Source organism: Pseudocercospora fijiensis (assembly GCF_000340215.1).
Source record: "Pseudocercospora fijiensis CIRAD86 unplaced genomic scaffold MYCFIscaffold_2, whole genome shotgun sequence".
Taxonomy (NCBI): Eukaryota; Fungi; Ascomycota; class Dothideomycetes; order Mycosphaerellales; family Mycosphaerellaceae; genus Pseudocercospora; species Pseudocercospora fijiensis.
In genome coordinates, this window is record NW_006921533.1 from 5,404,665 (window position 1) to 5,431,766 (window position 27,102).

Sequence of the window (27,102 nt, forward strand, 5' to 3'; positions counted from 1 at the left end):
AAATTGGACCGTTGCCGTATGTTCGAACAAGCTAATCTAATACGCATTTAATTTATAGTCGAAGTAGAAACAGCCGAACGGGCTGTTTAGCTCTAATAAAGACTAGAATCGAGGATCCGACTAACTAGTACTAACCGTAGCAACTATAGTAGCCGCGGGGAAAACCAAGGTTCCTACTATAATAACAATGCTAACAATAGAAATAGTAACGACCGTAGAAGAGGCCGTAGCCGGCGGCTATATAGAGGAGGCCGCGATAGGGGCCGTAGAAGGGGCTCGTATCCCTATAATACTAACCGCTCGACTAACAATAGCAGTAACAATAGCTATAGTAACAATCTCCTAACCGGATTAAAGTGCTTTAATTATAATAGCACTAGTTATCTACTAGGCTAATGCGACAAACCTAAGGACTAGGCCCGAATTAACCGTACTTTCGCTAAATACCGAAAGCACCTCTTAGCGGCTAACGCTACCCCTATAGGCTAACCTTCGAAAAAAGAATAAGCGCCGCACTAACTATTAGCCTTATACGGCGTAAGACTATCGACATTGTGCTAGCTATTATACGTACCTATCTTATATCTAGGCGCGATACTAACTATAAGGCAAAGGTTATACTAGACCCCGGAAATTCAGTTAGCGCCCTTATTAGCTATCGCCTAGCTAAGCAATTAGACCTTCGGCAATTGCCTAGGACTAACCTGCTAACCCTTGCTTGGTTTAATAACGCTCGGCACTTAACCTATAGAGCCTACTATATTCCTATAGTTCTAAAAGACGACCTCGGAAATAAACGCCTACTAAACTTTACTGCCTACGCAGTAGATATAGACAGCCTCCTATCCGACATTGTTATTAGCAACCCTATTCTTAAGTACTATGCTATAGTTATAGACTTAGGCAGTTAATAATAGCGATTTAGAATCGCTAGGAAAGAGGACATTAAACACATTAATATTAGCGAGTGCCCTAACGATATTAGGGTCCTATTTATTAGCAACCTAATACCTGCCTTAGCTAATCCGACTGCCGACCTACTCGGTAGTAATAACGACGAACCTGTGCCCCCTAATAATCCTAATTAGCTTGCTCGTATACTAGAGCCTATCCGAGAGACCTATATTAATGTGTTTGAACACTACCTAGTATTAACATTGCCTATGTTTAAGGAGACGGATTATAAGATTAATATTATAGAGGGCAAGGAGGTTCCTTTTAGCCCCCTCTACAACCTTAGTAAGCGAGAGCTTGCTATGTTGCGTAAGTACCTAGAGGAAAACCTAGCTAATAGTCGTATTCGGTATAGTAATAGCCCTGCCGGTACACCTATCCTATTCGTACTAAAGAAGGATAGTAGCCTACGCCTATATGTCGACTATCGTAGGCTTAACGCTATTACTATTAAAGACCGCTGTCTACTTCCGCTTATTAATAAGACCCTCGATCGCCTTTCTAGTACTTACTACTATACTATATTAGACATTAAGGACGCCTATTACCGTATCTGTATTCGCAAGGGCGATAAATAGAAGATAGCCTTCTATACCCGCTATAGCTATTTCGAGTATTTAGTTATACTATTTAGGCTAGCAAACGCCCCTATAACATTCTAGTCCTATATTAATCGGGCCCTTTTAGGTCTATTAGACTATCTCTGTATAGTTTACTTAGATAACATTCTAGTTTATATATACTTACCTAATATTATAGAATACTAGGCTATAGTACGAAAGGTCCTCGACCGCCTACGGGCCTATAGCCTATATTGCAAGCCTTCTAAATGCACCTTTGCTACTAAGGAGGTGTCCTTCCTTAGCTTCCTCGTATTAACTAAGGGTATTAAGGCTAATCCTAATCGGATTAAAACTATTACTAAATAGCCTGTTCCTACGTTAATTAAGGAGCTATAGTCGTTTCTCGGCTTCGCTAACTTCTACCGTCGGTTTATTAAGGGCTATTTACGGTATATAATGCCCCTAACTAAGCTTACTAAAACTAAGGCTAACCCGACTAGAGAGTTTAAATAGACTAATAGAGTATAAGCCACTTTTAACGGCCTAAAGCAACGCTTTACTAATGTCCCCTTATTGCACTATTTCGTACTAAGCAAGCAGATCCGAATTAAGACTAACGCTTTATAGTTCGCTATATTAGCTATTATATTACAGCAATTAGATAATAACTATTACTAGCACCTAATTGCCTTCTTTTTACGAAAGATAATCGATATAGAACGTCGATATAAGACCTACGAGCAAGAGCTCTTAGCAATCGTAGAAGCTTTTAAGTATTAGCGCTACTATCTCGATAGTGCTTAGTACACAATTTAGGTCTATATAGACTATAACAACCTGCGTAGTATTACTAAGGTTACAAGGGTTATAGGTCGATAGGCTAGATAGGCCGTCTACCTCGCTAGGTTCGATTTTAATATATTATATCGACTAGGCGTAAGTAACCCTACCGATAGCCTATCGAGGCGGCCTAATTACGATAGCGAGACTTAGCAATCTATTAATTTATTATTTCTAACCCTATAGTATAAGATTGCTATAGCCCGTATTATTAATAAGCAAGCGTAGGATAAGCAGACTTCCGGACTCCGCGGCGGCAACAAATACTATAGCGGAGTTGCCGTTCTTCTAGTATACGTTAGAAAGGACGTAGATCGCTCGAGCTATAATAACTCGATTAAAGACATTGCTATCTATAGTAATAGCCTATATAGCGACAGTACTATAGAAGAGGTTGTAGTAGTTCCGGCTACTAGTGCTATTAGATATATATAATACGTACCTCGTTCGATAGTACGGGTGCTATTAAATAACCTTGCAAATAGGGATAGTTAATCGTTTATAGATAAGCTATTACGTGCTTAGTAGAGGGACGCCTTTACTATTAACCGTATTAATAGGCTTATAAGTAGACAAACGACTCGATCTAGTAAGAGTAATTAGTCGATCGACGACAAAGGTTACTTAAGGTTTAAGGGCAGATACTATGTCCCCGCTAAACAATCGATTAGACAAGAGCTTTTAAAGAGGCACTATAATAGTAAGCTCGCTAGTTACTATAGCATAGAGAGGTCGCACGAGTTACTATCGCGTATATACTACTAGCTAAATAGTAAGCGGCATATAAAGGAGTATATATAGACCTATATAGTATACTAGCGAGTTAAAGTACCGAAGCACTTGCTATTCGGCGAGTTGTCTTCGCTCCCTGTTCTAAAGAAGCTATTTGCTAAGCTAATAATAGACTTTATTATAGGCCTTCTGCCTACTAAGTATAGAGGTAGCAAGGACGTATATAATGCTATCCTTGTTATAGTAGATCGATTTACTAAAGGCGCTCGATACGTCCCGGCGCGCAAGGATTAGACTGCTATTAATATAGCTAAAGCACTATAGAACAACATCTTCTATAGCTATTAGGGGACCCCTAAGGGGATAGTCTCCGATAGGGGCTCGACATTTACATCGTACTATTAGAGCGAATTATGCCTGCAACTAAGACTGAAGCATCGACTGTTAATAGCCTTCTATCTATAGACTAACGGTTAAATAGAGAGGCAGAATGCTACGCTATAGTAGTACCTACGTAGCTACATTAATAAGGACCCTAATAGATAGGTTAACCTCTTATAACTAGCTAAATTCGTATATAATAACTGTGTCTACTTATTAACTAAGGTTTTACTATACATAGCTATAATAGGTTAGAACGCTGCTATACTATAAGACCCCCTATCGCTCGAGGCCGAGCGTAAGGAAAGGGAAGCGCGTTAAGTACCCGAAACACTAGCGGCTATTAAGAGGGTTCAGAAGATGCGAGAAATCTATACTAAGATAGCCGAGAAGTTAATAAAGGCTTAAGAGTACTAAAAGACCTACTACGATAAGCACTATACGCTAATAACCTTTAAACAAGGCGACATAGTTATACTAAGTACTAAGAACCTCCGCATCCGCAAGCACCTATTACCTAACGGCAAAACAAGGCCTAAGCTCGCACTAAGATACATTAGTCTATTCTGCATTCGAGAAGTTAAGGGCTCCTCCGTATAGGCCTATTAGTTGTAGCTTCCTCCTTATTACACTATCTATAACACCTTCTATGTATCCCTTCTTAAGCTATATTACCTACGCGAGGGGGATAAAGTCCCTACTAAACACGAAGACATACTAGCGGATAGTAAAGAGCTATAGTCTATAGAACGTATTCTAAAGCACTAGACTAGGCAAGGCAAGAGGGAGTACCTATTGAGATAGTAAGGCTATTCGCCTAAATAGGACTTATAGGAAGCTAAAGGTTCCTTTAAGGACATAACTAAGTTGTTAGATAAGTATTAGACTAGTATAAAGAACAAGAAGAAGGCTAAGGGTCTATAATGTCGCCTAGGAATAATACTACCCCTAGGGTGCTATTAGCTAACTAATTAGAGACAAGCAATTGTTAGCAACAAAGGACAATAAGACTACACTAGGCGCGCTACGACGCGTTAACTAATTGCCTGCCCTTTTAAGGACTCTACCTCTTTACTAATGCGCCCTATAAGGCCCTTCTCCTAGTATTTAGGTCCCCCTCTTAATCCTTTATTCTGTTAAGGCCTCGAGGCCTAGGCAATCGGCGCGGCCGGCGCGGCTATATTAGTAACAGTATTACGGGGTGTGTTGCTAGTTAAGGAAGGAAGGACACAGCTATGTTAGTAACGGTATTGCCGAGTTATTGTTAGTTAAAGAAGGAAATTAGAAGAAGGTAAAGTTAGCGCTAAGACGACTAGCGCCGCTATTATTAAACATTACCTACTATTGCTACTACACTTGTAAAAACAACCTTACCTATACTACGAGCCTAAGGCACCTTTAATTAAAACGTTAATTGAAAGCTTTAAGCCTATTAAAGGTTTGATTAAAACTTTAAGGCCAAGTTAAAAACTTTAAGCCGCCTAAAAGATTAAGCGACTAATAGACTAACTAAGGGCAAAACTATAGAGCTAAGCTAGCCGGGGTCGATCTTGCGGACAATAGGTTACTCCTCGATCTTTCCGATTCTTTAAGCGAGGCGAACCTCTACTACTATACTTATAATAGCCTTTATCTATAGAAACTAGACGAGCTGTGTTTTTTAAAAAGATAAGATAAGATTAATACTTAAAGGCTGCTAAACCTAGCTAATTAGGGCTAGCGAAACTACGAATAATAAGAATAATAACCCTCGGAAGCGGACAAACCCTCGGAAGCGGACATTGCTAGGTCTTTTAAGAGTAGACGTAAAGAACTCGGTATAATATTACTTAGAGCGGAGGCAGGGCTGTAATACCTCGTACGTCTACCTATTATAGTAGGGAAGACGCGCTCGTATTATAATTAGTCGAAGGCCCCTAAATCTTGTAGATACATATTACTTTATAGTTTATTATATATAGGGATAGCGTAGTTAGAGTTAGACATTGTACTATATTAGAGGTAAGGTTTGATATAGTTACATAATCAGATAGTTAAGTATTTAATTTAGCGCGGGCTAAGTAGCTTGTTAGACTTGCTAAGTTAGCGGCAATAGAGGTCGTAGAATATAGACAGGCTACGAGGGCGCGGCCTTTAGAAGGGAAGCGTATATTAGGGCTAAAGAGGCTATACGTAATTAGTATATAACTAGGCCAAGTGAAGCTAGGGTCTTAGTGCCTTAGGCAGGGCTTAGCGCTTGGTAATAGGCTAACTTGCCTGCCTTCCTCCCTCTCCTTCTAGCTCCTTATCGAATACTACCTATACCTACTACTACCCTATCTACCTGCTAATATACCCTTCTTATAATGTCGCGGCGGCGCTAATTACTACGACTCGCGAGGATACGGTTATAAAGGAAATAATAGTAGAAGTCGCCGCTAGCGCGAGTAACGAGTAGATTAATAACGAGGATAAAGAAGTAGCCGATCTAGAGGTACTAATTAATATATATAATAAGGTAACTAACGAAGATAAGGAGGTTATAGAAGTCGCCGGCCTTACTCGAGTTAGTAGAAAGCGGAAGTCCTATCTTCGCGAGTTTAAGTTATAGGTAGTCGATTATATAAGGTTAAAGAAGTAGAAGTATAAAAAGAAGGGCGGCATTATCGTCGTCGGTTCTGTCTTAGTTAAGAAGACCGCTCGTCGCTTTAAAATAGACCGCAAACAGGCAAGAGAGTAGCTTATAAATAAGACTACTATTCGCAACTCGAAGAAGGAGTCTCGATAGGTTAGTAATAGTAATAGATTAGCCCTTCTTCCTTAACTAGAGGCGGCCCTTTATAAGGGCATTATAACGGCTCGAGAATAAGGAATTAGAGTTAATAACGCATAGATTATTAGGGCTGCAAAGAAGATATATACTACGCTCTATCTAGACAAGGTCTCTTTACTAAGGGACAGACTCTACTTCGAATACTTTAAGTTCTCGAAGGGTTAGTTTATAGGCTATAAACGACGGTAGAATATAGCCCTTCGAAGGAAGATAAAGACCGCTTAGAAGGCACCTAAAGAGCTCCTTTACTATATTGTCTTATAGCTTCAATTTAACCGCCGTAATAGTATTTGTCGGCCTAGTAAGACCCCTTATCCTATTACTAAAGGACGTTATTCTCTCGGTTAAATAAGCAATACAGATCAATCGCTACTACCGTACGACTTCCGCGCTAAACAGACGTATAATATTAAGGGCTCTAAGACCGTCCGAATAACTACTAGCAAGTCCGGCTAGTTTAAGCGGCAGGCAACCTTCTAAGGAGAGCTTTATAGTAATAGTCTATAGCGAGGCAAGCTATTAATTATCTTCCGTAGTAGTCTAGGCTTCTTAAATATAGCTTACGGCAAGCACGAGAAGCAATTCTACGATACTAGCGTATATATAATGTTCTAAACTAACGCCTAGTATAACGAAGAGGTACTATTAAAGTAGCTTAAGAAGAGTTAGAAGTTTGCCTATATACCTAGACTTAGAGAGACAAGAGACATGCTATAGTTGCTTATACTAGACGTCTACTCTACTTAGAAGATAGAACGAGTGTTGCAACGCTTCCGTAAGCTAAATACTATTACTTCCTTTATTCTAGGTAGTTATACTAGCTATATCTAAGTACTAGATGCATCTATTAACAAACTACTAAAGGACTATACTAAAGAGTGCTACGACGACTATATCTTCTACTACCCTAAGAAGATCGATTAACTAGTCTACGAGCGGCGAGTTTTAATAACAAAGTAGGTTGCTATAGCGTAGCGGAAAATCTACGTTAAGAAGAAGGACCTTATTATTAAGACCTTCCGCAATTTAGGCCTTACTTTGCCTACTAATAGTAGTAAAGACGATAGTATTTAGATTAAGGATTTGCCTAGTATTCAAATTAGTAACTATCGCCGCAAAGATAGCAATAGTAATATCGTTAAAGGAAATAACGGAATCGAGGTTGTTATATACGAGGATACCTTTAACCCTTCAATCCCCGACTAGTTAATTAAAAAGGAAGATTATACGCTAGAATTAGGTCCCCTTAACCGTATACTAGCATTCTAATTGCTAGTAGAGCTTTAGAAGCAACTTAATAATATATAGATTAATCTTGTAGCTAGTAAGGACGATAAGGGTACTATAAGGGAGTAGTACGAGGGCAACTAAGACGTAGAACACAAGTCCGATATTAAAGATTAAAGCTAGCTTTCGTCGACGCTCGAAGCCGAGATTAGCTTATACCGATTGCTATATTCTATAATACTACCCTTTTGTTTTTATATATTATAATATATAATAGAGTTATAGTACGTATTAATACGAAGCTCCGCCGCTATCGTTTATCTAAATCGGACTATTATAGCGCATATAACATCGTCGTAAAGAGTTGCAATAATCTAGAAGTAAAGCTTCGGCGAAAGTCGGCCGAGATACTTCCCCGCAAGCTCGAGAATCTCGGATTTTTATATATTACTACTAGTTTCTTGATAACTATATAACCGATTTACTTCGTTGTTTTTTTGTATAAGAGCGCGTATATAGATCTACTACCTTACAGTTCGAGAAAGTAATTGTATAGTATTACTAGGTATAGGTATAGAATTAAAGATTTTAGAAAGCCGCTAAGACCTCGTATACCTTAGGTAATAATAAGCCTAATATTATATATTTCTACTACTTCTAAGACAACTTAATCTATAATAACAACCTCTACGCCTTAATCTTCGCTATATGCTAATATATAGTAAGTATATTACGTACGGCGGCCTTTAGAGATGCTAATTTATCCTTTATCTACTTTATTTCCGCCTAGAGTTAAGTATACAAGTCGCGCTAAATCGACGGCAGGCTTAGAGTGTCTCGATAATTAAGCTATAGCTAATCTAGACCCTCTCTTATTCCCCTTCGCTACTATTGCTTATAGGCTTCTAGCTAGTCTACCTCTAGCTATATTTGTTAGGTATATAGCCGCTAAGGAGTCTATAAAATCGAGGTCTCGGATCTAGGGGCTAGTAACGGCGACAATAGCTCTTCTTTAACCTACCTAGAAGGCTTAGAAGGCGTACGTTTAAACTAATAATATTAGTAGGTGTCTGGCTTACTATACCGCCGCCTACCTACCTCTATTCGGTCTATTCTATCGATCGATCTACCGTATAAGAAAGAGAAGGAATAAAGGCTAAGAATAGGTTAAATTTAGCCTAGATTTAGCCTCCGGAGAGAGCTGTATTCGGCCGCAATCTACGCCTTTACGTATGCTACAATAACTACTGTTTCTACGCCGCTTATAGCTTCTACAATACACTAAATAAGGGTAGGCTTATAACTCAATCGACACCTTGGTTACGGAAGGACAATATCTAGCAGTGGGCCTATCTACAGGGGTGGGCTTACTACAAGTAGTAGGCTTGGATACCAGTTTCTACGGTATCAAAGAGTAGGACAAGACAGCGGGGCACGAGATGAAGTACTCGTAACATACTTACGCACATACGTTGCAGGGATATGACATCGGCCTGGGCACCACTGCCGATGCCATCAACAAAGAATTCCATATCGACTGGAGAAGTACCTGCTGCACGAGGTCAATCATTGGCGCCAATGAGATATGGGCACTGACAGGAACAACAGATGTGCTATCATCACCACTCGCGAATCTCACCGCCAGGACCAACGAAATGCGGACTTCTCCAAGCCTTCGCATCGACCGCAGCTGCGCGCTCAGCCTCCTCGTCCATCTCAATCCCCAAGCCTGGCCCAGTCATGAGCTCGATCATACCATCCTGCACATTCCACACTTCCGCGTTCATTGTGTAGCTCGTCAAGTCTGAACCTTCCCGAGCGGCATCTCTTGAATGGCGAAGTTGGCGGAAGTCGCATCAATTTGAACACTCGCTGCCAGCGCAATGGGGCCAAGAGGGCAATGGGGAGCAAGAGCAATGTCATACGCTTCGGCCATCTTTGCAATCCGAAAAGTTTCAGAGATGCCGCCGCAGTGGCATATATCGGGCTGAAGGATATCGACGCTGCGATCCTCCCAGAAACGGCTTGACATCCCATCGAGAGTACAACCGCTCTCCCTGCGCAATTGGCGTGCTGACATGCCGCGACAATTCCTGCATGCCTTCGACGCTCTCAGAGAGTAGCGGCTCCTCAATGAACAGCAGACGCTCCGGCTCGAGAAGCTTGGCCAATTGCTTCGCCATAGCTTTGTGCACTCGCCCGTGGAAATCTCCTCCAGCATGACAACGGCTCCACCACTGCTGCATGCGCCCTACTTCTTGGACGAATATATGTAGGGAGCAGAGCCTCCTGTGACGCATCAGCTCAGTCACATGACTGTCACATGACTTCTTGGCACATGAAGAATTTCCACACTGTTTGTCAGTCCATAGAATAGACAGAACATAGGCAATTAACGAAGCCAATTTAACCGCCGACAATGCAGTATTACGTAAGTAATCAACTGCGCTGTGCGTGATACCTCCCACATGCTTCAAGAGCCGGAACTCAATACCCCGAAATCGGCAGGGGTCAAAGGCCGACGTCACAAGTTCACTCGAGAGCTCTTCTTCTACTTGGCCAAGAATCATATATATGGCCGACATACGACACTTTACCAAAGTCTGTCAGTAGTCGTGGCAGATCTGTGCAACACATCCATCGCCTACAACAACGCCGTCCTCTCTGGATTGGACGAACCCCACTGGGCGCTAAGAATTGTCTCGGTACACAAGCATACCGGCCCTTCATCGTCCGAACCAGAACGGAAACTATTCGCTTCTGATCGACACACGCTAGTCCATGTTTCTTCACGATGGCAGCAATAGCCAAGGGAACAGAAGTCGTCGTGCTTCGACTCGTTTCGGAAGGGAAATGCGACGACTGGAATCTAGATGTGGCTACGACCGGGATCTTAACCCGCGATATCCAGGACAAGGAGCTTCAGGACTGCCAAATGGATTACTTCAAGTCTTCAACGCCAAAACGTATGAGATTAAGTTATTGGTCAGGCTTCACATGCCGCATTGGTCTGAAGTGCCTGCCCATCTGTGAACGATATCTACTCCTTCCATCAGCCTGATCTGGACGCCATCGCGGTCCACTTCTAAATCACAAACTTGTCAATCCAAGGCCAATGAGCAGCTTACTTTTTCAATCTTGCCGTGACACGACGTCTACTTTCTCCTTCAGCCGTTGCAACAGTACCGAAGAGCAGAGTGCGATCTTGGCAGGCTCACAACGATGATGTAACAAGGACACCGACGTCAATGGTAGCGAGATCATCGCCAGAGGACTGGAAGATGCTTAACGATGGGCATAATGGCCTGGATCACCAAGCTACTTGGAATACGCTCTACCACATCATTCTCGCGATTCTCTGACGTCTTTCTACCCCCGCCAGATACTGCTCTTCCGAGGCGCCCCGAAATATGATCGCAACCTCGTCAACGCCGAAAGAAATCGCTCTTTTCAGATATACCAGTTCGGATAGAATGCATTGAAAGCCATTCGTGGCGTTTAGAAGAGCCTTGCGCATAGTTTCGGACTGAAAATAAGAAAATGCTTGGTGGCTTGCATTGCTTGGGACGGGTGCGCATTTGGTCAAGCGTAATTTCCCAGCGAGCAAGCAAGCCAGCCACCCAGCCAGGCTGTTACAGCCTTGCGTCACAATTCGCCTTCTTCCGCTCGCCCATCGTCCTCAATCAGAGCGCCTGTTGCATACACGCGGTATGGATGGCCGCTTGACACGAAACTCACACAGCGAGCTCAAATGCATGTGCCCGCCGCGTCTTGGAACCCGAGGGTCAAAACAGTGCTGAGTCTCAGCAAAGCTTTGTCACATGTATAAAGATCATGTGAAAGTCTGTGCGAAATGCGAAGCCGCTATTCCATTGAAGTGCTTCATGCAAGGCTGTATAATACTCAACACTAGTACCTAACTTCTTACTTTACCCAGAACTCAATACAGACCATACAGCACCACGAAGCTAACGTACGCGAATCTAGCGCATTAGAGCAACATGACGAACTTACTTGATCTGCCACCCGAGCTCAAGTCAGCAATCTTCCAAAATCTGCTCCTCAAAAACATTTAAAACGTTGCGGGGACCTCCAAGCAGTCATCAATCGGAGGACCAATCGCACGCTATTGATTGACTCAGCAACTGCTGTCAGCCATACAGGATCTTCAAGTACCTATCCTGCCGAAATTCGCTACTGAGTTTTTTCACTATGGCGTCAAGAGTATGCCGGCTTATCGCACGCGCTCATTGGAATGCTCAATGGCGACATGCAGCTGGCTGCTATCAGAGAAGAGGTGTTCCTACACTAGAGTTCAGGCTCGGGGAACCTCAAGGAAGATCTTCTTGCCATGTTATGCATTTTCTGGCTATGCACATTTGATCAAGTCTCTTTTTCGCGTGCAAGTTGCTGACACAGCGATCCAAGCTGGCTCCTGAACAGATTGCATTAGTATTGGCTGGTAGTAGAACCCCTTCGACACGTCGAAGCCATTCGTTCCTTCCTGATCTTTCACACATCTTACGCTTCATGACTTCACTTTCACATAACCCTTTGGAAGCTCTCACGGAGCCGCAATATTCATTCCATTGACCACTTCACGGTTTCTTGGAGGATCATCTCCAGCCAATTGAAATCCTTCTCCCGAAGCTTGCATCTCATTCCACGCTCTATATTATTACAACACCCAGGGTCCTTGTAACACCCTCCATCAAAGCCGTCCATGATCCGTACCAACCAGTAACTTATAAACATAGTTGTTGAATACTGAGTACTTACTAGTTAGCGCCTGTAATCACAATCATAGTTAATAATAAGTGAATAATCAGTATTCATAGTCACGTAATCATATAATTAGTACCTAGTGATGCTTAGGGTTAAGAAGGAGATAGATTTACAAGCCGTCGTCGTTGTTGCTAGCACCTGAGACTGAATATGAGGCTAGTAATAGCCCTTCTTCTACCTCTTCTAGTATAGCTAGTTCTAATAGCACCTTAGCAACCCCTGTTCTTGTCTAGTTCTTCGAGCACTTATTTATACGAATATAGTCGCTACTCATGCGTGCACGGTCCCATCTAGCAGTGCGGCGGCTTATACTAAAGGTCCTCTCTAACTTAGCGGACATAGCGAAGGCTAACAATGTATTAATAGCTAGTTGCTATAGTGCTAGATCGCAGGTCTTCCGCTATTAAACCTACTAGTCGATAGGGCTTATAAGAACAGGCTTCTCGCTAACTAGTGGCAGTGCTATTGGACTAGCATAAATGAAGGCTTCGAAGGGGTCATTATTAGCAGCAACTAGGTCAGTTTGAGACTTAATTTGCTAGCGCTCGAGGTCCGATAGTCCTTTAAATAAGCGCTGTAGCGTAGCTAGTAGTTGACGGCTATTTCCGAAGCGTATCTTGTAGTCCTTCTAAAGCGCTGTAGACTGTAACAAGGTAGTGTCTATGTCTACTGCGGAGCGGCCTCTAAGCTAGGCAAGTCGTCGGCTTAGATGTAGCAATACTATAGTAACGTAGAGAGGGCTCTTTTGGTTAAGGATGTAGTACTTGTCGAACAGCGTCCTTGCTACATTAATAGACCTAATAAGGACCGTCCGGTGAGCGTTCTCGCTAGCTAAGCGTATAAAGTGGCTTCTTAGGTATTCTATAGACTCTTGATACATATTGAATGTAACAGTGTAGCCTTATAGCCGAAGAGTGACCTCTTTGAAGGGACTAAGAAACCTCCGTGTATGAGCTAGCACCTTCTAATCGTCCTCGGATAGGCTGAACTCGCGCAGGTGCGGCATTTTATCGAAGAAGGTGTTCAAAATCGGCCTTATTTGAATGGCCTCTTCTATTATTAGAAGCTAACTATTCTAGCGTGTTTTACCGGGGATCTTTGGCACTATATATAGCAGTTGTAGCTAGGCTTTACAGACCTCTTGGAAGATGTTATTGTAGTCGTTCTTCCGTAGAAGCTTAGCGAGTGTAAATAGCCGTTGTAATGGTCCTTGTTTAACGAAGCACTCTACGTCTATATCGAGCTACCTCGATATAGAGATATTGTCGCTATCGTTGCTAAGTACCGTTTGATCAAATTCCTCACTTTTAGCGGCCTCTACGTCCTTAGCAAACATAAAGGCTATAGTTATACGATTGAGAATGTGACTAATACAGCGGAGGCGGCGGTTCTTCTACGAGTAGCCTTGCGAGTCCATAAAGCGCTTAATAGTAAGACAAAGGGTGTTATTGTTAGAGCCGCTATTAGTCGTTATCTAGCTAAGCCTACTATTAGCAATCTCGAAGGTTGAGAAGCAAGGCAAGACGCTCTCGGCAAGGAAGTTACTAGTATAAGAACTAGGCGGAAGTTGTAGCAAATCTAGCAGTATTTGGACTAGTTGACCGCGTGGATTAATGTACTAGCAATTAATCGCCTAGAAGAACTTGTAGCCGTGCTATAACTTCTATGTATTAGTACAGAAGTGAAGATAGCTAAGTGCTTCTAATAGTGCTATCTTGACTCGTTCTCGCTAGCTCTCGAAGTTGTATAGAATACGAGGATATAGTAAGGTGTGGCTCTTTAGAAGCACGCTTTCTGCGTAAGGATTAACCGCTAATATTAGGTCTCTGAATTCCTTCGTAATTAGTGCGTTGTGAGGAATGCTGCTAGCCGTAGCATAGCGAGCGAGAGCGTACCTAAACTTGTCCTTATCGGCGGCTCCTTGTAGGATATTAATGGTCTTGTCCGAGTTAATAACGCCTTGCTTCTTCTATAGCGCCGAGAGGTCAATCTGTGTCTGTTTCTTCTATTGATAATTGCCTTCGAGCTTCCGTTTCTCAATGCCGACAAAGATAAAGTGCTTCTTAGCTAGGTGCTAAGGCGCGTTGCTAGAATTGGAGGCGTACCGGTTAGGGTCGTTATCGTTATAGTGTCTATAGTAGAATGCCTTATGCCTGCCTCTATCTACTTTTAAAGGCTCACTATCCTTTAGTGCTCTCGCATGCTCCTACAACGCCGGATCTGGGCGGTTCCTGCCTTTCCTTCTCTTTCTTAACTCGGCGAGTGTCGGTGTCGGTGTCGGTGTCGCTATCGGTGTCGCTGTCGCTGTCGCTGTCGCTGTCGATTGTACTGTATTCGAGGACTGCGAGGTAGACTAAAGGAATAAGCTATCGTCTAGTGTTAGAGACGGCGGCTTATTAGCTTCGGAGGTTGGAACGTCGCTTAGATCGCTCGAATCTTTACGGAATAGTATCCGATCTAGCAGGTCGCTTTCCCGTCTCGATGCCTAGGTATTTACATAATTTTCCAGCACTTTCTAAGTTGGTTTATATGTCTTGCGGAGGTTATCTCGCATCTCGAAGGTGTAGCTGTCTTGAATTAAACAATGAAATTCGAGATTTGAGTTTGCTAGCGTGCGGCCAAGCCGTACGGACCTTGCCGTCCGTGCTAAGCGACGCTTTCCGATTAGGCTTAGCTAGACCCTAAGGGCTAATATGACGCAATCTTTATAGGCGCGACAGCAAGCTCGAATACTATTCTTCGACTAATTCTATATCTAATTAATAATAATAACCTCATTGTCGCCCTTAGCACCCTCGCTATCGATTACACGGTATAGCACCTTGTCGATACGAGCCTTGAAATACACCTGTCGCAGCGGACACCACGATTTTAGCCCGAGAAAGCACTCTTCGGAGCAGACACACCTCCTTCCGAATTTGAAGTAACGATGAGAGCCTAGTGCTATCCGCCTGCCCTTCCGTTCTATACCTTTACACACCTTCTAAAGGCTATTAGTAACACGCTCTTGGTAGTTACTAGCCCTCTTAACGATCTCCTAAGCATACCGAAGGCTCTTTGTCGTCTTCCTCGTAACCCTCCGATATAGCAACTATAAGCCTTCCTTTTCCGCCTCTCCGATATACTGCTCGAAGTCATTCTATGCTACTTCGTCGATAAAGGATAGTATGCCGGCTTGTTAGAAGTGGAGCTAAGCAGGAGTGATATAATAGTCGGTTTGGCTAAGAGTTGGATAGGTGGCTAGTATATCCTTTAGCAACAACTGTAGGTAATGGCTCTACGTTGCTAAGAAGGCTGTAGTTAATAGGTTAGAGGTCTATAATGGCGATGGCGATAGCGATAATAATAGCTCTTCCTCTTAAGAAGGCACTAGTAACTCGGCAACCTATCCAAATTAGCGACTTCCTATGCCTATATTCGATTTACTTACCTCTCGATGAAAGTCGCCTATTACGGATGTATTGTTGTCTATAGAAACAGGTGGAAACAGTGCAAATTTGATATCTTCTGTAGGTGTAACATACACCCTAGTATAGCCTAGAAACAGCCGACTGATTACTAATTATAGTCACTAATTACTGACTCTATAATCATAATCATAGTCACAGCGATTACAGTGACTATTGATTATAGAGTAATCAGTAATCAACAACTATGCTTATAAACAAAAGAAGCTGCATCTATTCTATTCACCATCCACCAACCCATTATCCAAAATAACTTCCTCACCTCACCTCCCACCCCAATACCACTCGCCCCTATCACCTGTCACCCAATATGATTCCTGTACATGTATCCGAGCTCCAACCCAGCATTGATGAACTTTGGAAGTTCCGCCCCGCTCCATGTCATCGTACATACAGGTGCCTCCCTACCACACTCATAAATTTTGAAAATCCACAAGGGATAATAAATTTTCTTTTCGATTACCTCAAAGTTCAAAACTCTCTAGAAACATACTCCAGCAAATCGAAAAACGAAAAAAAAAAAGCTTGCCGGCACTTGGAGTTGCTCAATGCTCAATGCCTAGAATAGAAGACGGGAGCTCTCAACAAAGTATTCGACACATACCGCACGCGAGCGGAGAGTGGGCTGGCTGGCCACAACCACTTGACGTCCATGCGGAACAGTGGAAGTTAGATTGCAGTAGGGTATTCGACCTTCCGGCTATTGAACTGTCGCTATACCGCATGACCACTTCTATATAGATATAGCGTTTCGCCAAGCAGGATGGTCCAACGTCAGTCGACAAATTCTTTGGAAGGTGGATACACATCTCTAAATTTTTGAAGTTTTTTCAGATTTCTGTCGCCCTACACCTCTTTGTAGGCCTGATATACTACAGCTTATGAGATGAGCCCTGCTCTCTCTCTCTCTCTCTCTCTCAGGTGGGTATAGATAGTATACATTAAACCAATGTATGTTTGGTTCATACTGGATCGTGTCTTCCTCCCAAAGTTTCAGTCATGATGATACCTTCGTCCATGTCGATCCCGCTGCTGTTGTCGGGATGAGTCTCGTTGTGCAAATGCGATTTATGCAATGTCGTTACCCGCTGTGTCGGGCTGTCGTCGTGTCTATGCCTCTGATGGCGGTGATGTAGCTCTGTCTTGCTACTCTGTGTCGTAAAATAATGAGTGAATGAATGATGATGATGATGATGGGTATCATGCTGAATGCCAAAAGTGCCGAGTCCAGGGTTCGTTTCCGTGTCCAAGAGTTGAGAAATGAGACTGTGTGCTGTGCATGTCGCTCAAGAACTAGCGTTGCAGTAACACAAGCCCTTACTGCCATCGTCTGAAGCAGCACAAGTGCCAGAGAAGCAGCACTTTGCGACAGTGACGCTACCTACTCCGCCTCCAGCGCCAGCGGCGAAGCCGAAATAGTATGGGAATCCTTTGAAGCAATAGCTCTGTTGCCATGGATGTCAGTGAGAGTCTGGCGAGGAATCTCTCGGGTCTGAAACTTACAAGCTCGTTGTAGGCAGCATTGCAGATGTAGCCTTGATTTTTCACATCGCTACAACCAGTCTTGCCCTTGCCAGGCTGTGGATAGCCCGCAGGGACTGTGAAGGTATATCCGGCGTAATATGTATAATAATAACCTCCCCAGTAGTTAGGGTAGAGATATGGAACCCAGCTGTTGATGGTCGTCAGTCTACATTGAGGCATCGAGATTTCCCTGTCTTCTACTTACACTGTTGTAACGTTGCTGGCCGCTGCTGGTGCTGCTGCTGGTGCCGCTGCTGGTGCCGCTGCTGGTGCCGCTGCCGGTGCTGCTGCCGGTGCCGCTGCTGGTGCCGCTGCCGGTGCTGCTGCCGGAGCTGGTGCTGGAGATGCTTTCTGAACTGCTGCTGCAAGATCCTTCAACTTACTCAGGTCATCGAGACAGAAGCCGAAAATAGAGCTTTTACAGCCGCTGGAAGGTGCTTTCGTTGCTTTCATTGCTTTCGTTGCATTGACAGCGAACTCGTAGGCTTCTTGGGCCTTTGCCTCGGCCAGGGCTTTAAGCATTGCGTACTGCGCCTGGTGCACTTCGCTCGCTTCATCCAGACCATCAGGCGTGTTGAGATATGCCTTGTACTCTGCCTGATTCGCTTGTTGGGCGTAATTAGGGCTGTTGACATCTCGCTTCATGAGAGCTCGCTTGGCGAAGTCTGGATGGGGTGCAGCAAGTGGGTAGCCATTGCCCGGGTTGGCCAACGTCTCGATTGCCGCAATGGCAAAGAGGAGGAAGAGGGATTGCTGCATTATCTTGGATGGTTTAGAGGTGTTGGAGAGAAGGATTCAAAGTCCTAGTACTGCACACTGAACTTCGAAAGTTCGTCGGGATGTGTGTGTAGAAGGAAGAGGGCAGGAACAGGAATCAGCGTAGTTTATATGCAGAGTAGCTTGCCCTACATCGTGGCATCGAAGCAGGTTGCGATGTACCGCGTTGCGCTACCTAGTAGTTGAGATACACGGTCCATCACAAAGCATGTTCGAGCACGCTGGATGGCGGGTTGCAGGCTTGTTGGCTCATGGTCCGCTGGATAGATGTGTTTGCTGCCGTTCCTGGCGATACCATGTTCAGGCCTGCCATGTGATGATTGCCTCTTTTGGCATAGCGCGTTAGAAGGTCAGAGCTTAATAGACCAGAAGAAGAACCTTCGCAGGGCGAGGCCTATACCCTCTAGGCTCTATCCTCAGTCGTCAATTGTGTGCGACAGGCTCTGGCTATCATCATCATCATCATCATCTATGATAACGTAGCATAAGGCTTGTAGATGCCTCTCTGGTCGCTGAGCTTGACCACTGCTATCCATCTTGGCCGGATTGGAAATCGTCCGTAGCGGGTGGAGTCATTTATTTACTTCATCACACAGAGTCACTTCCGCACCCATATTGAAGTCGGTGTATGAAGTACCGAGCAGCTACGCTGCCTACACAGTCTTGCTCGAGTCGAACCGAGCGGGCACAAACCAACTAGAAGCCTTGCACCAGGCACAGGACGCCAGAGGACCGGAGCTCAACATCTTATTTAGGTGTAGCGTGGTCGTTCAGGTTGTGTTCGGGCGAGCTTACGGGTATGACATGCTGGAATCCGCTATTAATACGGCCTGTTCGGGCCTGGATCCCAGCAAAGCATATTCTCGTCAACTCAATTGCCCGGCAATCGTGCTGGCCGGCCGTACGATGGTTTGGTGAACCACGCAAAGGTCGGATGTAGGTACGTGCGGCCCAGCACACGACCGGCTGTTGATCGGATCGTAAGGACAGGCATACTTAAACGAGTGAAGTCATGACGTTTTCGACATTGCCAGCTTTGTCCTACTGTCTGAAAGATCCAGACTTTGCTTGCTTGATGCAGAGATACCAGCCGGGCGACTTCTCTCGACGGCTGTGATACAATCTGCACGGCGTTTCTTCGTGGCTCGTCTCTTCTGCAGATGTGCGGTCAATGTGCTCCTCTGATTGAGTTCTAATCCTGGTCGCGATCCTGATCCGAGCTGCTTGCCCATGGAGTGCTAACTACCTTGATCCGGACTTGTCGTGAGAATCCCCTAGGCTGAAGCTGCCCAAAGTAGCCGTCCTCCGGCGGTTCGACAGCGCAAGGAGCCGGGAGCCCAACAGCGTGAACCATGCTAGCTTACTGATGGACGAATAGCGTACCAATTTCAGGGTAGAAAACAACACGTTCAGAACTTCGGATTCCAGACCGTCGTCGATCCGGATGACCGCATTCACTGCTTTTGTAAATGATATCCGAGCCTGCCCAGTCATGTAAATGACGATGGAAGACAGCAGCACTTCGATGCTTTGAGTAGTCGCACAGAACAAACGCAGAACAGAGCTCTAAATTTGGCACAGGAACCGCACTAGCGTGATACCAGTGCTCGTCTCGGAGAGGTTCATCGGCAGCTCGTGCTGTGGGCTATCGCAGTTGACGCAGAAGTCATATGTACATATTTCGTGGTTGGTGGGACTGTGGCAGCCTCGCGACAGAAGGTAGATGCTCTTTCTAGCTTGCTTATATCGACGACAGGGCATCAGATGGGTGTCATGTGGATCTTGGTTGAGGCATCTGGATGGGGTCATGCCTAGAGATTCGCCGTTCGGTGCTCGTATAAATTGAGATTGTGGGTGTGTATGGTCCTTTTCGAGCAAGACTAGCAGACATGCTGCTGATATATGTGCGTGGCGCACGTATTGGTAGCCATTGGGTCAACAAGCTCGGTAGCCGCTGGTTGTAGTCCCGTGGCTAGATGAAGCCATGCATACTTAGACTCGACAGGCAAATGCGAGCTTGCTTGGTGTCAATGGTCTTAATCCATGCGGAAAGAGCCGCGACTTGATCCTAACTTGACCGGCCAAATAGACGAAGACGTTACGGCCGTGCGATGAAATGGAGAGACCGATTTCGTTATGGCGAGGCGCAGGAGCTGAGGCCGAGCCGAACCAAGAGCTCGCGGTAGAGTGCCTCGCAATGATCCGCACTATCATATGCCCAAAGAGCAGGTACAATCTATTGCAGTCCTGATTTAGCCGCTCGAACTCGTTCAAGAGATTGGACTGCATCCGATGCTGAGTGCCGAGACCCAAAGCTATCTACGATTTTTATCCCTTGCCCTCAAGCCGCTTCAGGAAAGGGTCTTCTACTACTTCTCGAGTCCTATCGCCAGCATCGCAGAGTTATCGGGCACGATATTCTGATGCATATGCTCAGATTTGGGCCTCCTTGCAGATTCATTGATGGAAATCTCCCGGTTCCAGTCGTAAGCGTAAGTTCTTCCGCTGTTCCGGATCACAGACTGGATTTGCTGAATGCGCATCTCGGAAGATGGCCTCGGGTCAGAAGAAGATATCGACATCGGATGGTGGCAAGTCGACCCCGAAGAAGTACTCTATGAAGGCGCAGGCCATGCCGCGTGACGACCCAAAAGTGCCCATTCGCCCTCCAACGCCTGCGGGGAGAGGTGGCCAAGACCAAACAAACATTGACATTACTATACACTACTACTATGCTGCATGCTGGAGGAAGAAGCTCCTTAAGTGCGTGCCTGGATAGTCCTGTACAACCATTTCCACAACCTGACAACTCCAGGTTGGCTGCATGTCGGTACCCTGTTGACCCCAGATATAACGCCGTCGCTTGCTCATCAACAACAAGAACATACAAAGCTCATTCGCGAGAATCAAATGCGTTCAACATGCTTTTGACAATCATCCTTTCCGCTTCAATTCACTAGCGTGGCGTGCTGTTCATGCCACCTGGAGGATTATTCTTCTTGGTGACTCCACCAGGCGCACCATTCGCTGTACCATTTGCGGTAGGGGTCGGTGGAAGATCCTTCATTTCCATCCCACCGTTCGCGTTTCCGGCACCCCTCGTTACCGAAAACCGCTTCTTAAGCCCATCGACTCTGCTCGCAGATCGTGCAGCCTCATGTCTCTCTTTCTCAAGTCTCTCCTTACGTCGCAGGGTGTAGCCAAGACGCTGGTCACCATCATCGTAACTCTTTTTGAAGCCCATGTATGAGGGTGGTCGCGGTCGAAAGAGCACGACGGCCCAATTGGAAAGGATTGATGATTGGGAGAACGGGCGATGTCGGTCCTTCTGCATGAACTTGTGAGAATTGAGGTACTCTCTCGTGGTCTCACCTCTTGCAATCAGGAAGAGGTGGTAGCCGAACAGTGAGCCAGGATATGGCAGCGCAAGTACGGCATAGATGAACATGGCAAACGCCACTCGTTCTTCAGTGCGCCCTGTAAGAGATTTCCCAAAGCTTATGCCGCTCTGGTTGGCGTATACTGCGATGTGGGTCAATGCAAAGGCGATAAGCATCAATGCCATCAAAGAGCTGAAGCCAACGTATGCGAAAAAGTAGCGATAATTTCTCCTGCCGACGCAGTTGTTGAGCCACACACAGTGATGATCCTGGGTCTCAATGCATGCATCGCAAACACGGCAATGATGCGTGCGAGGTGGTCGCCAGATGTTACATGACTTGCAGTACTTTGTAGGTACTTCCATCGCGGTTGTAGCACCTGCTGCATCGCCGTCTTCTGCCATGGCTTCAAGATGCGGCTGTTGACGAGATGACGGGAATGTCTTTACCATCACCCATTCGGTTGTCGCAGGCCCAACAGCCAGAGGGTCCTTCTCCTCTGGATTTGGTGGATGCGGATGCATATTTCTTGGCAAGATGCCAGGATCGCTGAAGGCTGCATGGGCGAATGCTGAGAGTGCCACGAAGAATACGTATGCGAAGACGATCGGGATGGCAGGCGTGATATTATGCCAAATCCAGGGCGCTTCGAACGCGAAGAACAGTGCTGCCGGTATCACGGTGAGGAGAAACGTGGCGACGTTCAAGGGCTTAGCACGGGTGTTAAGACAGCGTCCCTCGACGAAGAAAAGCATGTTTCCCGCGAAATATTCATAGTTCTTGCCGCTGGGCTGCAGCTGCCGTCGTGGTGGCTGTGAAGGTAGTGGCTTATCTCTGGCCTTCTCCATCAAGGGCGAATTTGGTAAAGATGGCAATTTCTCGTGGCCTTGTCCAGATGGTCTTGGTTCATGAATATCTCGCTTAGACGAATGTATCGAGCCGAAGCCACGGGATAGGGATCGCCGCAGAGAGCGCGGCGATTTTGGCGGAGGGTCCGGTCGCTGCCGCTGCTGCTGCTCTCTTGCTTGTTGGAGCGTCAGAGGTGTCGTACTATTCTTGCTAATGACGCTTGCGGGTGCTGCATTTAGCCTTCCATCTTCCCCAGAGCTCGTTGCTATCGAAAGTCCTCTGCTGGTCGGAAGTGGTGGCGGAGAAGATGCGCCGTGCCTCGTTGCTTGCTCGGCTTCTCGGGCAGTGTTTACTGAGGCATTGCTGTATCGATGTGTGCTGTATCGATGGGCGCTGTATCGATGGGTGCGCGTCGTCGACTCTTCGTCCCCGTCCCCGTCCCCGTCCCCGTCCTCGTCCACGCTTGCGATGCGCATATGCGAATGCGAATGGGAGCTTGCAGGTGGGGCTACATTCTGGCCCCTCTGCGTTTGTAACTTGTGCGAGCTCATAGGCCGGAAGAAGGCTTGCGCTGCGATGGAAGGCACGTGCGTTCCCGTACCTGAGCTTGGCCGCGAATTTGGCTCTCCATCTCTACTCCGCAGTGATGTGTATGTGTGTCTGCTTGGCGGTGATCGCACGGATGCGTGACTAGACGAGATGCGGCTCCATGCCTCCTGGGTGACAGCGCCGCTCGTGGGTCGCGAGGGTGGTAAGGCAGGCTCTCCTACCGGGCCCGTGGTCGACGGCACGCTCAGTTGTGCTGTGTCGGATTCGGAGGTTCCATTAGATGAGGCCGTCGTCGATCGAGCATGGTTGGAGGGGTAGGGATGGTTGCCGAGGAATGTGGGTATGGCTGAGTGGGAGTGGGTATTCTGCTCAATGGCGGTGTGCGTGTGCGTGGTGGTGCCAGCGGTGGTGCGCGAGGTGCTGGCCATTGCTGCCGTCTACCGCAAATGCAAATGCAAATGCTCTACCGGGAGCGCAGGGTCAAAGGGGGGCGGAGTCGCGATGGCGATGGCGATGGCGATGGCGATGGCGATGGCGACGGCGATGCATTCATAGTCCTCCTCCACGGGGCCCGCAGTCGCTTTCTATGTCTACTGCATGCTGGCAATAGTTGGAATGCTCTTGGGGCGGTGCATCATTCATCATGCGACGTTGACGTTCTCCCCTTGGCCCTGCACCCGTACTACAGTATAATTCCAACGCGGAGATCAGGAGGTGGCTCGAGCTGGACAAGAGCGTTCCGCCCCCGGCGACACTCCCGGCCGGCCACTCCCGCGTCAGAAGCAGCTCTTGACATCACTTCAACGGGAAAGTCTAAGAAAAGCACGACGAACAACTCCACCATGTCGATGATTGCGAGACGAGCACTTTCCCTGGCCACGCGCCAAACAATTCGCCCAGCTCAGCGCCGCTTTCAATCTGGCGGAGCAGGTGCACCAGCCGGTGCGGCCACCGAAAGAGACGGTGATGTGCTTCGCAAGGGCGCCAAGAGAGATCCTGAGCTTTATGTATGTCCAGAATACCCTGTGATGCTGTAGCGTAGGCCGTGGCGGCGCTCTGGAGAGTCAATGGCTGCATGCTGATCTGCTCCGCTCCCCAGATCCTTCTCAGCATCATGACCGGTGCTTTCGCTCTTGCTGGATGGCACTTCTCCCGAAACCCAACCTCATCATCCTCCGAGAACCCGGTTGCACGCGTCGAGCACTCCGAGCCTTGGAAGACCGGTGGCGATGCGAGATACCAGTATCACCCAGGTGGTGATCCAAGCCGAGGCAAGAAGGACGCGCCTTCTGCTTTGAACGAGGTCATCATTCCCAACGTGAACCTGCCAAAGGTAGGCAGAGAATCATTCCACGTTGAAGAGCATTGCCCTTCTGACTTGACTGATTACAGGAACTGCATGAGAAGTACAACAAGTGGGGCAAGGAGGGATACTAGACGCAGCGAACCCAGGAGCATTGATGGAGCTGGAATTTGTGTGCGGGAAATCACACGGGACGGGAGAGGCATAGTCTGCAACAGAAAGGTAGCCTTTGGCTCCCGCAAAGCCGTACGTATCTGTGAAAGAGTCCATTTGTGCACGTGATTCCAGTATCCGATGTCACGCCTTTCTCATGCCATCAACTGAAGTGCGCTATGAGAGCTCCGTTAACTGACACTCTGTCCTGTCGCAGCTTGGCGAGCAGCGCTTCGCCTCGCGTGGAGATCGACATGTGACTGCTGATTTGGATGGTGAGGATGAAGCACGATGAGGTTGACAGGGAAGCTGAAGAGCGTCTATGAGCATCTGTCACTACCAGTGCCTTCGTGATTCCAGCATGGCAAGACTCGAAATCTCATTCAAAGACCCGCACGTCACTGCGACTGGCGAATAGATCTTCAAATTGTGCAGGAGCAGAACCCGACCAGCGGTTCTGGCTTCCTACGAGACAATTCTACTGCCGTCACGACAAGCAAACAAGCCCCTTGACAGTCAAATAAATCGATCTCAAATCTCCCAAGTCATTAGTCATACCAGGAAGCCCTACACGCGGAAACATGGCCGATTCCACGCTTGCCATCCTCCTAGTCCGTCCTTCCGGACAGTATGCCAGCCTTAAGCTCAACTCCAGTGTTTCTCAACCTGAATTCATCCGATCTCTGCATCCTCTCGCCAGTCTCCGTTGGCTTCGGTCTACCCTTAAAAGTTCTCGCAACTTCTAAGATACTAGCGAATCTCAAAATACTCAATGAAGGAAGTGACCAGAACGCCAACAAAACACCAAGGTGGCCCGCGCGGATGGTGAAGATTTGAATTCATTCCATGTGGATTGTATAGACAGCGTCGTAGCGCCTGGCATTTCGAAGAAGAAACCAATCGTGACCTCGCTCCGACGTGCGGGACAATGGGACAAGCTTAATTTTCTTCAGAGCCAATATACCGGCGTCTGGATGAGGAAGTTCTGGGACAGCTTTTGTGACTTCGACTCCAAGCAGAAAGATGGCGCGAAGGCGAAAGCCGCCGGCAATCCTTTCCAGGCAGAAGAATCTGGTGAGTGGACGGAGCTCGTTGAGAAGTTCTCAACTCGTCGCTTCGAGATGATGAGTTCTGTCACAAGAGAGCACATCGAGAGTGTCGGGAAGACGTATCGGACATGTGGCTGCTGTGGGATGACCGGGAGTGGGCTTCTGGCTTGTGGTGGGTCTCGGAAGGTCATGTACTGCAACAAGATGTGTCAGAAGGCGGCGTGGAAAGAGCATAAGAAAGTTTGTGGGAAGGAGTAGAAGATTTTGATGGATAGACTGTGATGCTGCAGTAGCAAGTCCAATGCGCAGCCGAAGGGATGAGACTGTTCGATTGTGTCTCGGCTGCGCCAATGGCGAACCCTGTAGCAAGCCTGTAGTGTTTGCTCCAGGCAATCGAACTCAGAAGCCTCGCTGTGAGGTAAGCCTGAGCAAGTGAATGATAAAGGCGAGTCCACTTCAACATCGCTTCGAGGCTATTTCCTCCGATCTCTTCTGAGCAAGCCTTCTTCCTTCTTTGAACATCTTCAACAATTTCATCTTCGACTTCCGTCACCGCCACCACCACCACCACCACAGACACACGCATCTGCAATCAACTACATCGATCCACACTTGCGACAATGAACGACTCGACTCCTGATAGAGCGAGCGAAGCCAACTTGGCTCAGCTACCACCCGAAATATTCGAATTGATAGCCAAGAAGATCGACCGCGTCGACTTACTCTCACTTCGTCAGACCTCGCGAGAGTGCGCAGACAAGGTTTTCAGGACGTACTGCTCAACACTCTTCCCTCGCATCCAAGTCTCTATGTCCCACGAAGGAAAGAATAGTCTAGATCGAGCCATCAACATCGCGCAGCATCCAGTGTTTGGTGCGCTGATCAGGGAATTTACGATTGCCATCGATGATTGCATGACCTGCTTCAAGTCGGAGACGAGTCGTCGCGGTGAGGATGGTCGGGTGCTGCAAAAGCGTTTCATCATTCGCCAGAAGCTTGCACAGCTCTTCAATTCACTTCGTGCCACTGGGAACAACTTTGACGTCCAGATCCTCGCTCGTCAGGGATGCAAATGCAGCGGTCAACATCACCAGCAACACTGCAGCGACATGGCGCCAACCACAAGACGCAATTTGATCGACATTTTGGAGCAGATGAGACGGAGTGATTTGCCAGTACCAAATCTGGAGATTGGAAATTCGAGATGGACGTTCACGACACAGAAACTTCGCGATTACGAGATTCAAGTGTATGGAAACGCTTTCCGGAACCTCAAGTCGCTCAAACTGTTCATCTCGGAGCTCGTCGCAGACACGCATAACCAAGATGCTGGCTCGGGGCTACTCATGCCTGTCATCGCCGCAGCACCCGACCTTGAGGTGCTTCACGTCATCCATGCCCTTCCCGGCTGTGGTGGATGCAGACTGCGAGGTCTCAACCTCCATCGGATAGCGAGCGCCATCTTCGCAGCTAAATTTCGCAGCCTGAAGAAGCTCCACCTTGAAAGCCTTGGGATACGTGGCCGACCATTGGCTAGCTTTTTAAAGGAGCATGAAACCACTCTTGAGAAGATCTCAATCAAGCGTGGGTTTCTTCGAGTGGAAGAGCTGCACCCAGATCAGGTGCAGGACAGGACTGCGCTCGAAGTCTTGAAAGAGATGTCCGGATTTCAGGGGTTGGAGGTGGATGATGTGTTTGAGGATAGGTTCCAGAAGAGCAAGCGTGCTGCTGGTTTGTGGCTCTGATATTGAGAATGC

At 46.7% G+C, this 27,102-nt stretch overlaps 9 protein-coding genes across 9 annotated transcripts; 4 read left to right on the top strand and 5 right to left on the bottom strand.

Moving 5' to 3' along the window:
• Positions 1-7,883: 7,883 nt before the first annotated feature.
• Positions 7,884-9,895, bottom strand: MYCFIDRAFT_172227 (uncharacterized protein; the record flags this gene model as incomplete). The annotated part of the gene is made up of 8 exons (XM_007925539.1): positions 7,884-7,931; positions 8,825-8,908; positions 8,946-9,012; positions 9,048-9,101; positions 9,133-9,334; positions 9,379-9,566; positions 9,598-9,812; positions 9,848-9,895. 8 exons carry the CDS (start codon positions 9,893-9,895, stop codon positions 7,884-7,886), a joined length of 906 nt encoding a protein of 301 aa, XP_007923730.1.
• Positions 9,896-9,928: 33 nt separating this feature from the next.
• On the top strand, positions 9,929-11,385 carry MYCFIDRAFT_172228 (uncharacterized protein; the record flags this gene model as incomplete). Its single annotated transcript, XM_007925540.1, has 13 exons — positions 9,929-9,959; positions 9,990-10,019; positions 10,051-10,240; positions 10,288-10,494; positions 10,526-10,586; positions 10,621-10,652; positions 10,703-10,736; positions 10,765-10,872; positions 10,908-10,971; positions 10,995-11,000; positions 11,047-11,277; positions 11,311-11,345; positions 11,371-11,385. 13 exons carry the CDS (start codon positions 9,929-9,931, stop codon positions 11,383-11,385), a joined length of 1,044 nt encoding a protein of 347 aa, XP_007923731.1.
• Positions 11,386-11,438: 53 nt separating this feature from the next.
• On the bottom strand, positions 11,439-12,345 carry MYCFIDRAFT_172229 (uncharacterized protein; the record flags this gene model as incomplete). The annotated part of the gene is made up of 9 exons (XM_007925541.1): positions 11,439-11,477; positions 11,516-11,564; positions 11,600-11,685; positions 11,753-11,792; positions 11,819-11,878; positions 11,925-12,035; positions 12,078-12,159; positions 12,197-12,253; positions 12,309-12,345. The coding sequence occupies 9 exons, from the start codon at positions 12,343-12,345 to the stop codon at positions 11,439-11,441; spliced, it is 561 nt and encodes a 186-aa protein (XP_007923732.1).
• Positions 12,346-14,481: 2,136 nt separating this feature from the next.
• Positions 14,482-18,044, bottom strand: MYCFIDRAFT_172230 (uncharacterized protein; the record flags this gene model as incomplete). The annotated part of the gene is made up of 15 exons (XM_007925542.1): positions 14,482-14,514; positions 14,550-14,610; positions 15,867-15,946; positions 15,988-16,045; positions 16,067-16,224; positions 16,251-16,305; positions 16,335-16,341; positions 16,371-16,461; positions 16,490-16,572; positions 16,614-16,743; positions 16,771-16,810; positions 16,847-17,054; positions 17,083-17,206; positions 17,265-17,451; positions 17,491-18,044. 15 exons carry the CDS (start codon positions 18,042-18,044, stop codon positions 14,482-14,484), a joined length of 1,869 nt encoding a protein of 622 aa, XP_007923733.1.
• A 129-nt stretch (positions 18,045-18,173) lies between these two features.
• MYCFIDRAFT_172231 (uncharacterized protein) lies at positions 18,174-19,035 on the top strand (the record flags this gene model as incomplete). The annotated part of the gene is made up of 7 exons (XM_007925543.1): positions 18,174-18,220; positions 18,280-18,375; positions 18,401-18,411; positions 18,483-18,541; positions 18,580-18,628; positions 18,661-18,971; positions 19,003-19,035. 7 exons carry the CDS (start codon positions 18,174-18,176, stop codon positions 19,033-19,035), a joined length of 606 nt encoding a protein of 201 aa, XP_007923734.1.
• A 37-nt stretch (positions 19,036-19,072) lies between these two features.
• On the bottom strand, positions 19,073-21,502 carry MYCFIDRAFT_206828 (uncharacterized protein; the record flags this gene model as incomplete). Its single annotated transcript, XM_007925544.1, has 10 exons — positions 20,873-21,502; positions 20,707-20,843; positions 20,477-20,677; positions 20,066-20,381; positions 19,952-20,034; positions 19,817-19,928; positions 19,653-19,768; positions 19,470-19,626; positions 19,321-19,421; positions 19,073-19,285 (listed from the first exon to the last, which is right to left on the bottom strand). Exons 1-10 carry the CDS (start codon positions 20,946-20,948, stop codon positions 19,073-19,075), a joined length of 1,512 nt encoding a protein of 503 aa, XP_007923735.1. The 5' UTR covers positions 20,949-21,502.
• On the bottom strand, positions 20,754-23,461 carry MYCFIDRAFT_214265 (uncharacterized protein). Its single transcript, XM_007925545.1, has one exon. It carries the CDS (start codon positions 23,266-23,268, stop codon positions 21,019-21,021), a length of 2,250 nt encoding a protein of 749 aa, XP_007923736.1. The 5' UTR covers positions 23,269-23,461; the 3' UTR covers positions 20,754-21,018.
• Positions 23,462-23,682: 221 nt separating this feature from the next.
• MYCFIDRAFT_83694 (uncharacterized protein) lies at positions 23,683-24,277 on the top strand (the record flags this gene model as incomplete). Its single annotated transcript, XM_007924705.1, has 3 exons — positions 23,683-23,847; positions 23,940-24,173; positions 24,233-24,277. 3 exons carry the CDS (start codon positions 23,683-23,685, stop codon positions 24,275-24,277), a joined length of 444 nt encoding a protein of 147 aa, XP_007922896.1.
• Positions 24,278-25,270: 993 nt separating this feature from the next.
• Positions 25,271-27,076, top strand: MYCFIDRAFT_83693 (uncharacterized protein; the record flags this gene model as incomplete). Its single annotated transcript, XM_007924704.1, has 3 exons — positions 25,271-25,585; positions 25,735-25,763; positions 25,989-27,076. Coding segments are annotated over 3 exons (1,432 nt in total), but the record flags the coding sequence as incomplete, so codon positions are not given.
• Positions 27,077-27,102: the final 26 nt, after the last annotated feature.

What these genes read in the sequence shown, in the direction of transcription:
- MYCFIDRAFT_214265 (XM_007925545.1), bottom strand. Translation starts at nt 23,268, where the DNA reads ATGGCCAGCACCTCGCGCACCACCGCTGGCACCACCACGCACACGCAC.